Below are 12,995 nucleotides of genomic sequence, written 5' to 3' on the forward strand. Positions count from 1 at the left end.
CCATTTAGGACACAAACGAGGATATCTAATAAGATTTTCTTTCCAATCTTCACTAGTTCATGTTTTTGAGGCTTGTGTTCACCTTTCATTGATATTGGTATTGCTCTCTACAACCAGCATAGTGCTTTATTTTGCCCTGTGTGCCGTTATTATTTTGATTTTCATTGATATCGCCATATCAGTATTGCTCTCTACAACCAGCATAGTGCTTTATTTTGTCTTGTGTGCCGTTATCATTTTGACTCTAAAGTTCTCCCTTCCTAGAACTTTCTTTGTTAACTGTTGTAGCCTCTGGTCCCATGACCTACTTTTGGTCATCTACGTAGATTAATATAGTTTATTTCATTTTTTCCTTTCAAGGGAGTATATGAAGCTTATGTAGCTAAGACTGGGGTAGTTACTTACCCTTCACTAATGAACGTAGTCAAAAGGTGATAAAAAGATTAAGTAGAGAAGGTTGTAAAATCAAATCTCCCTTGTGATGTTGATGTCAGAGGATTTCAGCCTTTGGATCTTGAGGAGGAGGACGGAGATGATTTGTTATCTAGAGAAATCCTAAGCATCTTGGAAATAGAAAACCAAAAAAACTATACGAAACAAAAACTGGAAAGGAAAAAGCATAGGAGGAGATTGCTAACAGTAACTAGTTCACTAGTGAGTAGTTCTTTTTATAAACAGGATAGTTAAAGTTTCTCTGGGGTCAATGATTTAAAGAATGAGGTGGAGGCAGCAGACGAATGAAGGCTTTGACTTTAAAGCTCTCCCTTCGAAGAAAAAAATTTGGGGGATACCTTAGGTTGCATCTCTTATTCTTCAAGAGGCTCTCTCAACTCCATCAGAAGAAGAAGTGCATCTCTATTTTGTTCCTCTCATTAGTTGGGGAAAGTGGAGGCTTCTTAGCGTAAAACACTTGTTTCTCTTAATTATAAGCAATACAAAAGTGATAAAAAGATTTATGGACATGGATGTGACATAGAACAAATCAATTAAGTTTTGCTTTTAGAAAACAGGAGTGAAGACCTTTGAGGTAATATTCCACTTATAGTCTATTTTTATTTTCTTTGTTTTCACTTGGCATAAAGGTAGTGAAGGATTAAACCTTTACAGATCGAAAAAAAATCAAAAATTAAGTATTGGGCCAAATTAACTATTATATGTTTGCTTGATGCAAGCCAAACAAGACGAATATGTCATTGATCTTCCCAGTCTAGAAACTCAAACACAATGGCAATATACAACCAAATAGCTACATTTTCAATTCAGATCTAGGTTTGTCTGTGGATTCAGATTTCAGTTATGGTGATTCAATGATTTTCATTTTTACCCCAGATAAGTAAGGCTAGCAACAGTCACACAAAACCTATGTATATGTTGAAAATATAAATGGATAGCCATAATTTGCACAATAAAAGTTCAAAATACAAATCACAGATAATAATTGATAACTGTGTTTATATAGTCTCTTTATCTGCATAGCTGTTGCCATTATCTTCTGCTGAAAATATAGCAATAGCAAGAGAGATAAAAGAAAGAGATTATACTCAATATGCTGATTAAACTTTTGTAATGTCCCCAGTATGGAGACAATGAATTAATAAAATTGGAACAAGTAGTTTTTCTCAATCACATAAGTTTCTATTTTTCAGTCATGGACATGGGGCCATTTGCCATTTTAAGTGGCAATCAGAGCGATTTTCTTTCTCTTAGCTGAGTTTATCCTACAGCCAATTTGGTTGCTTCCTTGACAAGGCATGTTTGAGAGTTTTTGTAACTGGAGAAATCAGTCCTTTATCATCACCTACAGACAATGACCCAGTCTACAAGCGTAGCTGCAATATATGACAGGAAAAAGCAGCCCAGAGCAGGTTACCAGTTTTAGATTACTCTGAATGACTGGTTTTAAGGCCACCACAGCGTTTGTGTTAAGGCTGGGTATGAATACAAGTAAATACTAAATATCTCTCGTGTGAGTTTGCATGTAGAAAACTGTGTTTCAATAATAAGCTTTTTAAGAAAAATGATTTCCTTCAAGATTCTATTTGTTTGTTCGTTATATAGAATTTGACAATCATGGCAAATCAGAAATTTCATCCAAACCTCAAAAGAGAGGATATTTCAATTTTCAACTAGCACTGCATATCAAGGAGATGATTGATCTGCATTTGGATTGATGCATGCACCATGCCCCCGCATAAAATCTAAAGTTAATCAATTGTTGTTTACAGATTGAGCTCCAAAATGGATACCAACAGCTTGTCAATTAATAACTATATTGCTGCTCATTTACAAACAAGGTACAGACCTATGAGTGCTCACTGAGTACATGCAGAACCCAAAAACATAGCCAACCAGCCTTAGTTATGCTAGTAACTATTTCCTACAAAAAGTCAGCAACCAAAACCCATTAGGCTCAAGATGAAGGAATATCATGACCAAATCACATCTGGAAGGCCAAAACATCTCTTAATTTTCATCAGATGTGTAGCTAACTCATATTCCCTATCGAGCCTAACAATTACATTGAAGCATTGAACTATCTAAGCTCTCAATTCCAATGTTCATAGGTGTAACATGATGAGCTTAACATAGGATTTCCGTAATCCCACATATTCTCTCAACTGAGATTCTACCAAAGATAAATTGTCAATAATATTATCCCCTTAAGATATCTATCCACTATGCCTTAAGCAATGTCCAACAAGCAATTTGAAATTATCTTAATTGAACCAATGGTCCATGACAACCTTGACAGTTCAATGGTTCATGAGAAATATTGATTGAGCCTTAACTACCTCCACAAGCTACCTTGGCTAAACTTTCAAGTTTTCAACCAAAACATATCCCCACAAGCTATCTTAACAGAACACTTCATCAAAACAGAAAAAAACAAGGGATTTCACAAAAAGAAACACAAAAGGTTTGTATTACTCAATTCACGAATGATGTCAATTAATAATATTTGATTATTTTCTGATTGTGGACTTCTTGTTTGGAGATGAGAAATCGCATATCTTCTATTGACAACATATTGGGATTATCATCATATGGCTTCTATGACATGGGATTATCACTATAAGGCATTTATTGCTCAATTATCAAAACCAAACTAGCTTAGAGCCCCTAACAACCATACTATAGCTTGTGGAGATAGACCACATTTGTAATGGTATAGTAGCCTACAATCAAAAATGAATTATTACAATCTAGATGTTCCCACCATAGTTGGAAAACTCGGACTCTGCAACAACTCACCAAGCCCCCCAAAAGTTTATTCAAGAAAAAATTGGCCAGTTTTTAGAAAAACTCAAGAAAACTCAGGAACCTAAAAAAAACTGCTAAAATTTAATTTAAAATACATTTTTTTGCAAATTTCAATGAAACACAAAAGAAGCAAGCAGAGTTTAGATATATATAAATGCACAGTGGGCACAAAATCGCATTCTCTTGCGGAATGTTGATGGCGGGAAGCATAATAGTAAATAGTTTGTGTCAAACTAGAAGTAAATACATCATTACAATGACATCTTCCTCTTCCTAGCTCTACTAGCATACTATAATTCTCTATTTTACATAATATATATATTTAGGTTTTTTGCCTTTTGTTTTTAACAATTTTTTTTTAAAATAATATTTTTTTTAGAAAAAAATAAGTTTCTCTGAAAAACTCGCCAATTTTTTGCAAAAACTCTACGATTAATCGACGATTTTTTCACAAAAACTCGGCAATTTTTCATCTAGCCGAGTCGCAATTAAATCTAGGAAAAACTCGCCAATTTTTTGACGATTATGCCAACTATACTTCCCACCACTGGATATCTCCAACTTCCAAATAAACAGAACACAACTTGTGCTTGCGCGTCTGTTGAAGTTTGGTAGCTTCTGTCGGATAAATCTATGAGACTAAAGAGCAGATATATATATACATGTGTGTGAGATACTATATATATATATATATATATATATATATATATATATATATATATATATATATATATATATATATATATATATATATATATATATATATATATATATATATATATATATATATGAGATATTATATATATTTAAAACTATATAAATTATGTTATTATTATTTTAATGAATAGACATATCCCAAGAAGGGACAAGTCTCCTCTTGATATGATCTTAATATAAATAAGTGATCACTACCAATTGGAAAACACCAAATAAATGGCAGTGCTATTACATTTGCAACGATCCTCAGAAATCAACATGGTATCAAAGTTGGACTGCAAATGTGAGAAAGGATGGGGAAAGTTGTTCCAATGAAGCAAAGTTTTAATAGTAGATATATCTCAAGCAATCTATTTTTGTATGCCTGATATATAATAAGAAGGGAGATATCGTGTTTCCAAGCACTTCTGCCTTGAAGCTCACCTCTGATGCAGGAGCATCCAGAGGTATAAGGGCAATCCTATGTCAACCAAAAAAATGTACTTAGACTTAGTTTCTGTTTCAAGTGTTTTCATTTTTGGATACCTATTTGGGTCAAATAAAGGTTCCAACTCTCACAATTCCACTATCAGTGTTCTAGGATAGAGTATTTGAACACCTTGGGATACGTGTAAATGCCGAAAAAATAGGAGTGTGTAATTGAGCCATCATTTTGGTGAATTAGAAGGTGTAAATTGGTCAAAAGATTGTAATTGTAATTTAGAGCATTCCAGAAAAAGAATCAGGTCGAAAGGCCCCACAGTTGAAAGTTATTGCAATTTTTCGATTTTTGGAGACCTCCTAAGAATGCTTCAAAGTCAGATTAGGGGCATTAAAAGACCTTGAACGGGGCCAAAAATGGGGGACGAGCGAAGCTCGTCCATACGGCTATAGAGCGATTCGAGAGCTTTCCGAAACTGTAAACGGTTCGTCAATCGGAGCTACGGTTCAAAAGTTATGCCTCCCGGAAGTTCGGTTACCGTTTCTGGATTCTTCTAATTTTTGTGCCGACTTCTAATGCGACTTCTAGAGCCTTCTATTTGGTCGGTGGATGCCAACTAGCACTTTCTAGAATGTATTCCTAATCCTTAACCCTCCGAGGTCTATTTAAGAACATTTTTGGCATTGTAAAAGATAGTTCGAAGTGGAGTTTGAGAGAAGGTACTGGGAGAAGAATTTATCTCCAGACTTATATTGTTGTAAGCCCTTAGGGCATGTTTTGAAGTCTCTTTTCTCTGTACTGAATGTAGTAGCATTTTCTCACAGTTAATAAAATTTTCCCTTTCCTGTTGTGTCCATTCTGTGCTTGGGTCGTGTCCCCATCAACCTCTCACCAAATCCCAACTACACTCGAGGCTTATGGGTGTACTATTGAATCTTTGGAAATGTTGTTGCTTCCCATGGCAAAAGATTGGACCGAGGCACTTGGTTCCATGGGGAATGCCAGTCTAGTAGTCGTGATGTCTACTAGACCAAACATATAGAGGATGAATTTTCGTGGTTGGCGCAGCAAAGTGCTTGATATAGCATTTCCTAAAGAATGTGGAACCAAAGGTTTGGAGGAGATATTAAACAAAATATGCTCAAAAGCTCGCTGTGCAATTCGTGAAGGTTAAAAAATGTTGGTATTGTTGGATAGAGCCACATAATCCAAGCGGGTTCCTGTCAACTCTTTGTTAGCAGTGCATCATCATCTTGTCTCAACTTTGGAGTGTACTTGAGTTGGACTAGTTGTGGAATCTAGAGAACCCCGTGAAGTCCATCATTTCTGCACATTTGTAGGTTTTGGTGCAGATGCAATGTGCACATACTTGGGAATTGAATCACTATGAAGACTACAAGTTGATAAAAGAAGGAAAAAAAAAACCTCCAAAGAAGAATAGCATTTTCCATACCAAAGAAAAACTAGTTTGGAAATATTTCAAAGCAATTAATTCGAGCGGCTAAAATCTATTATCCAAGTCCATGCACCCGTCATTTTTAATCAACAATGCTGACAAGGATGGCCAGATGGCTTTTCACAGAGCAGCGGCAAATCTTAAATTGGCTTCCAAGCTATTATCTCCAATGTTTGAAATATCTTGATGCAACATAAATGCATCAGCATGGGAAAGAAAAGAAAAAAGTTATTACCATACAAACATTACCTAGGGGGTGATCGTAATAAGCACAACCCCACCAAAATGGAGAAATACGATCTTTCATAATAATATGACATTTATATTGTGATATTATAAAGTGTGTAGAAGATTATAATAGTGTTTTTATGTAACCTGTTGATCGCAATTTTGGAGTGTTTAGAAATGCCAAGTCCATTGTGGTTGGACGCAAGTAGATGGGGTTCCATTATTCAGCATGGGTGTCTGTTCATTAGCGGGCTCTGAATTTCGCATGTAAGTGTGGTTGTCATATGGTACATTTAAAGACAAGATGATTATCTTTAATATGGAGAGTCGAGCCCACAAGTAAACTAAGAAATTAGGTAAGTATACTTTATCTAATTGAAGGATTATCAATTCAAATGAAAAATTTATAAAGTTATGCTAATATTCATGATAAGATTATTATGGGAGAAATTCCTAATATTGAGAATATAAAAAGGAATAAAATTCATACCGATTATAAATAAGAATGTTATTTTAAATATTAAAGAAAAGGATAATAATATTGTTTTGATAATAGAGATGATATTATTTGTTAATGTCATTATTAAATTGAATAAAAAATTATATTATTATTATTCTTGAGTATTCTCTCTCATTTTTTATTTCAATTCATACTATAAGAGTTATGTGCCTTGATCTTTTCCTCCGAGAATGTTATTGCAGGAAGAGATGATTGTGATTCAAAGGGAGCACATTTCATTAGAGATGACCTTGAAATGAGAGGGAGTATATAGAGGATATGATTCAATCAACCTTTAGTGCTCTTGGTCATAATGATTTAGAGGGACTAAACCATGTTGAGATGGATTCTCTAGTGATCAATAAATTGTAGTAGTCAAGAGGACTGTGATTCATGAATATAGCTCGTGACTGTGATTTTAATAGGCCTACCCCTTGTGTGCATCATGAAGAAGTGATGACTTACAAATGATATCACTTATATTTGCAAAAGTTATTGAAAGGTGATGATCTTACAATAACTTAATTTTCTATTATGATAGTTATCTTATGATGTCTATGTAGATCATGATACATTATAGTATTATACTTTGCATGGGGGATGTTTATATGATAAGCATTATGAGAATGCGTGTGCACATACCTTATAAACATTTTTTTTAGTACATGGTGAATGTTATGCAAATTGATGTTCAGGAGGGCCATTACATAGAGTACTTGGTGAATATCATGTGACTTGATGTTCTAGGAGGCCATTACTCACAGTACTTGGTGAATATCTTGCATCTTGACATTCTAGAAGGTCATCACTCAAAGGATCACTCAAAGGGTGTTTGGTGAATATCATTGATATTTTGGAAAATCAATACTCATGATATCAGATGTGATATCAAACCTTATTGAGTAATTGATAAATATCATGTATTCCAAGAGAGCAATACTCATGATATCAGATGTGATATCAAATCTTTATAGTACTTGGTGAATATCAATTGTTGATATCTAGGGAGACCAATACTCATGATATTAGATGTGATATCAAACCTTATTTGGGTATTTGGTGAATATCATGTGTTGATCTCTGGGAAACCAATTCTCATGATATCAAATGTGATATCAAAATGTTACTCAAGAGTATTTAGTGAATATCATGTCTAAATATTCTAGAAGACCCATACTCATGATATCAAATGTGAAATCAAAATGGTGGAATATTAAAGATATCCTTAAAATTTGTCATTCCTAATATTACCAATGGTGTAATATTTGTCTTGTGTTTATCCTCCCTAGCTAAAAGGGAGTGTTGATGTTTGGTAGCTTCTATCAGATAAATCTATAAGACTAAAGAGCAGATATATATACTCTCTCTCTCTCTCTCTCTCTCTCTCTCTCTCTCTCTCTCTCTCTCACACACACACACACACATATATTTGTGTGTGTGTGAGAGAGATAATATTATATATATATACACACATTATTATTTTAATGAATAGACATGTCCCAAGAAAGGAGACGTCTTCTCTTGATATAATCTTAATATAAATAAGTGAACGCTGCCAATTGGAAAACACATACGAAATAAATGGCAGTGCTATTACAAATTACAAGCCAAATCAAACAAACAAAGAAATTAAATTGGTCAACCATCCAGAAAACATTTTAACATCTGTTCACAAACAATCTGTATTTTGATATAGCCTTCAGCTCATGTTTAAGGTGTACTTCAGTCATCTGTTGGTTTGTTCCAAAGGTTTACTTTTGTCTAATTAACATTTATTTTTCTCACATTTGAGGTGTACTTCTGCTAGATCAGTCATCTTTTGGTGTGTTCCATGGGTTTACTGTTGTCTAATAAATATTTTATTTTTAAAATCGTTACCGAAGGATATTGTCTACTGAATCTAAAAATATGCTATGATATTGTTTGTTGATTATTAGCTCCCTCCAAAGAACTTATAATAGTATAAATTTGAATCAATTGGAATTTTCTTTTATATGATGATACTGAAATTTTTAGTTCTGTAATTGTACAAAAACAAACTTATACATGTTTATCCTTAAAACCTTGGAATTTCCATTTCTCATATCAAAATGTTTCCATTTGTATCCTGCTTCTCATTTCTGAAACATAGATACCAGTCCATCCCACAAGCCATAGAAGAGGGAACAAAGCTTCAAAAGAGATGTTACCAATAAGGACTCAAGCACTGGATTTGTTAATGATGTGTTCCCTCTGAGCTATTCCATAAATGCTATAGTTGATCATATTGACAGATTACTACAAGCTTTGCACCCGAGTACAAATCTTGAACATGTTCACAGATGTGGTTGCAGAACCTGAATACACTTTAGTACGCACCAGGTTAGGCACAAGTGTAGAGATGCAACTCCAATAGCGCTTGGACAAGGTTTACTTGCATTACAAGGTCTATATTGACCATAATAATAGAATCAGAGATTAAATTTTGAGAACATCATCTCATCGACCTCTACCTAAACATAAAACTTCAAGGTCAGCGTTAAGAGTTGATACTACAGTTTAAATTAAAAGTGCGGTAAAGCATAAGAAATAAGAACTTTTTGCTTTCTGGCTCTGTGTGTAGCCTTAAGCATTCTTATGTTGACTGTTATATGTTTTGTTCGGGTTTCAGGGCCCTTTTAAAGCCTGTTTTCCATAATCAAAAACAAATAAGAACTTTTTTGTCAAACATGCATGGCTGAAGAGCCACAAAGACCACTCCTTGCGTAATTTAGGTCATGTACACTTCTTTTGACCCTAAAACTCTCCATTTATCTCTAACTAATAAATATTAACTAGAAAAGAAAATGCAAATTTTTAGCCTCCGTACAGAACTCCAATAGAAGAGTGCACGTAACGCTCATCTAACCACGTAATAAAAACAAAAGGTAACTACATCCAGCTAATAGAGTAGTTTTGCATACCAATAATTCCTCTATAATTACACACTGTTCCAAATTAGCCACCGTTGCGGAACGCAGATCTCTCAAGCACTAAAATGCAAGCCAAATAAAACGAGAAGTGCAATCTCAAACCAAAGAAAAAAAGAGATTCACACCTAATTTACTCTCATTCACGAGCATTTTCAACATAATGTAAAGCGAAGATAGTGAGTTTACAAAGGGACTTCATATCTAACTCATTCTCGGATTATAAATGAAGAGAAATTAATTGACGAATTTATTTCTCCTCGTGCAGAGAATAAATCAACTTATAATGTCGAAGAATTTATCGACAGTCAAAAGACGTTGAATTTTCACAAGGGAGATTAAAGGACCTTTATTTCTATCTAAGCTCCGTCTGCAAATAGAGCACTTTAACCTACGGTGTTACAATTATGCGCAGCAAAACAAATATAAATTTACAGAAAGGAAATTTAAAGGTCTCCATAAAATCCATTGCAGGGCTGCAAATAAAGTTCTTTATAATGTAGCATGGAATTTACTTCCGGCAAAACAAACGTTAAAATTTACAAAGAAAAAACTTTAAAGGAGTTCGTTTTAAATTCATTCCAAGGTCGCAAATGAAATGCTTTAAAATTTCGAATACTTTCTTCACAGCAGAGGAAAAAAGAACTCACTTGAAAACGAAAGTCCCGGGTCTAAGAAATCGACCGGACGTTCCAGCAAATTTGAGCACCGAACTGCCTTCGCTCGTTTTAGGTCTCTTCCTGCCGAATAAGCCCCTGGACAGATGGCCATAATGCCTGCGCGCACAGTCCTTGGCAATGAGGCCTTGCCTAAAGACCGTATTAGCGCTCACAGAACCGCGGTAGCTCCTGCGCGAAGCCCCCAGCTTGGGCGAGTTTTGAGGGTTTAATGCAGAGCAGGGGTGGAAACAGGGGCTAGTTACAGCAGTCTTCATATCCTCCTCATGGTCACTCGGATGCTGAAGCTAAAGGCCTCCGACCCAAGGATTTATGTGCAAAATGGAGAAAGCCGTAGGACAATTACCTGACCCCTCATGCGACCGGGGGCAAATCTACTTTCTCCCCGCACGCGATGAACAAAGTGATGGCCTTTCTAGTTGACGCCTATACGCTTTTAGCTTTTGCGGCTTCCAAGTTTACCGTCAGCTGATGACGGGGTTTGGCCGTCTGTTGACTGAAGAGTGTCGTGCTTGTCAATCATCGGTAGCGTCGACAATGCAAAGGATATTATAGGAGATAAAGAGCGTCAATTTCAAGTGAAGGACACCTTGCCTGGTAACAAGACTGAGCTGTTGCTTCGCTTCAACTTGGCATTCCCGCAAAATATCATTTCGTTTCATTTGAAAGCAATGGTTTTAGGCGGTTGCTTCACATTTTGGCTGGGATAGTTGGATGCATGTTATACTTATCAAATCAACCTAAGGAGGTCAAGGGGAAAGGATTTAATAATTGTGGTTTCCAATGGTTGAGATTGTACTTCTAAATTGCAACTAGTTGTCATTTCAAAGTTATCTATTGTTTTTTTTTTTTTTAGTTAATATTAAATTTTCTTTTTAGTATTGTTAATGGTTTATTAAAATTTATTAGTGTTTATAATTATTAATATTAGAGTTTATAAGTATTAGTTCTTGCACCAATACAATTATTACTTTAACCAATAAGTTTCAAATTTTTTTTTGAGTTGTAAGTTTTTTATAAAGTTTGAATATTTTTATTATTTTTTGAAATGGAAAAAAGCTATCTAACTAAAATCTTATTGGCCCTCACTAATAATAGTAAGGGAGAAAATTAATTTTTAAAACAAAAAAATCAAGAAAAATTTAAAGCTCTAACTTTTACCATTAATTGTGCAATTAATCATTGAAAATATCATAAAAAATGATGTGACACTACATTTACTTTATCATTTGAAGAATTTCAGAATTTAAATTCTTTATTATGATTGAAAATATCATACAAGATGATGTGACACTACATTTACTTTATCATTTAAGAATTTCATAATTTAAATTCTTTATAAAGTTTGAACATTTTTATTCTATTTTTTGAAAAACAAGAATAGTATTTAATTGGAACCTTATTAGTTGAACTCAACTTACAATGCTAATTACTAATGATATTTTGCATTTTATTACAAAAAGATTAATTGTTAGTTGACATGATGATAAAAATGAAGCAAATTGTATTTCGAGATTCAGGTCTCCAAGTTTTACGCCTACTATGTGCTTGGCTCAATTTTACAATATATATTGAGAACTATTAAAAAAATATTATCTTTTTTTGAAATGTACCTATTTTTCCATGTGAATGAGTATAATTATATTATTGAGTCATTAAATATAAATTTTAGTTGCAATATTAATTCAAATTATTTCAAATATATAAGCTTCTCAATTCTTTTAGTTAAATATTCTTTACATTTTTAAATATTTTTAGTTAAATATTTTTTATTATCAAATACAACCTTCTACCACTAGATGAAAATGTCCTTCAAATTTTCAATAGTTCTCCTAAAAGTTCAAAAAAGGATTATACATACACAAATTGTATTTTTTTTCCTTCAAACTTGTACTCATATTTATAAAAAAATAACATGTCATGCTTAATTTCTATTTATGAATTAAAGACCAACACCAAAAACTTATTTTGATGTTCTTGTGCCAACAACACCACCAAAAGTAGGAACTTTGGTGCTTGCTCCTCTTGTTAATATTAGAGTTATTGAAAATCTTATCAACACATAAACACATATAGGAGGAGGCTCTAATAGACACAACAATACCTAATAAATTGAGCATGGCACACTTACAAGCTGTGGTGGGACAAATTAGATGAAAGTGATATAGTCATCTTACATCCTTCTCTCATTTTGATGATAGATCACAGAGTGTGATTTGAAACGTTGATGTGAAAAAAGCATACACAATCAGATCCAAAAGCAATTTAGGCAACAGTTATAGTATAATTGTAAGTTGTGAGCCTCTCATCTTAAAGGTCTTAGATTCAATTCTACTAAAGCTTAACATATAATAATAATTAATCTTAATAAGTAATAATAATCAATCTCAACTTCAAATTAAATCTTAAGTCCACTAGTGACATGCCTCTAACTTAATATTCATCATTTCCCATACACAAGCCTTCAAAGTGTGTACCTAAGAAACAATGTAGAGAAAGATAGTGCCCATATTTCAATCTTCAATAGATTTATATTAGAACAACCTATCATTTAATATATTTTCTTAATATTTCACATTAGTTATGTTACATGCATTGCCTATATAGGATAAAAGCTTCTTCTCAATATCTCACATTAGTTATGTTAGTTACATTGTCTTTGTAGAGAAAAAGGTTAAAATTATTTCACACTTCAAATCAATAAGAAAAAATAAAAAATAATACATTAATAATATTATCCAAAACTTGGTGTTTGCGTGGCATAAAGAGTTCCCAGTAAAACTCTTTT

At 33.6% G+C, this 12,995-nt stretch overlaps 1 protein-coding gene across 2 annotated transcripts in view; it reads right to left on the minus strand.

The window, feature by feature from the left end:
• BAM4 (beta-amylase 4) overlaps positions 1 to 10,490 on the minus strand; it is a 38,100-nt gene extending 27,610 nt beyond the window's left edge. For both annotated transcript variants that reach the window (XM_089822026.1, XM_089822024.1), the window contains exon 1: positions 10,181 to 10,490. In XM_089822026.1, the coding sequence (XP_089678152.1) occupies positions 10,181 to 10,464 (284 nt within the window). In that variant the 5' untranslated portion in view covers positions 10,465 to 10,490. The remainder of the gene's footprint in view (positions 1 to 10,180) is intronic.
• Positions 10,491 to 12,995: the final 2,505 nt, after the last annotated feature.

The sequence above is a fragment of the Cupressus sempervirens genome, chromosome 3, assembly GCF_028749045.1.
Source record: "Cupressus sempervirens isolate cs-2001-9-10 chromosome 3, ASM2874904v1, whole genome shotgun sequence".
In the NCBI taxonomy this organism is placed as follows: Eukaryota; Viridiplantae; Streptophyta; class Pinopsida; order Cupressales; family Cupressaceae; genus Cupressus; species Cupressus sempervirens.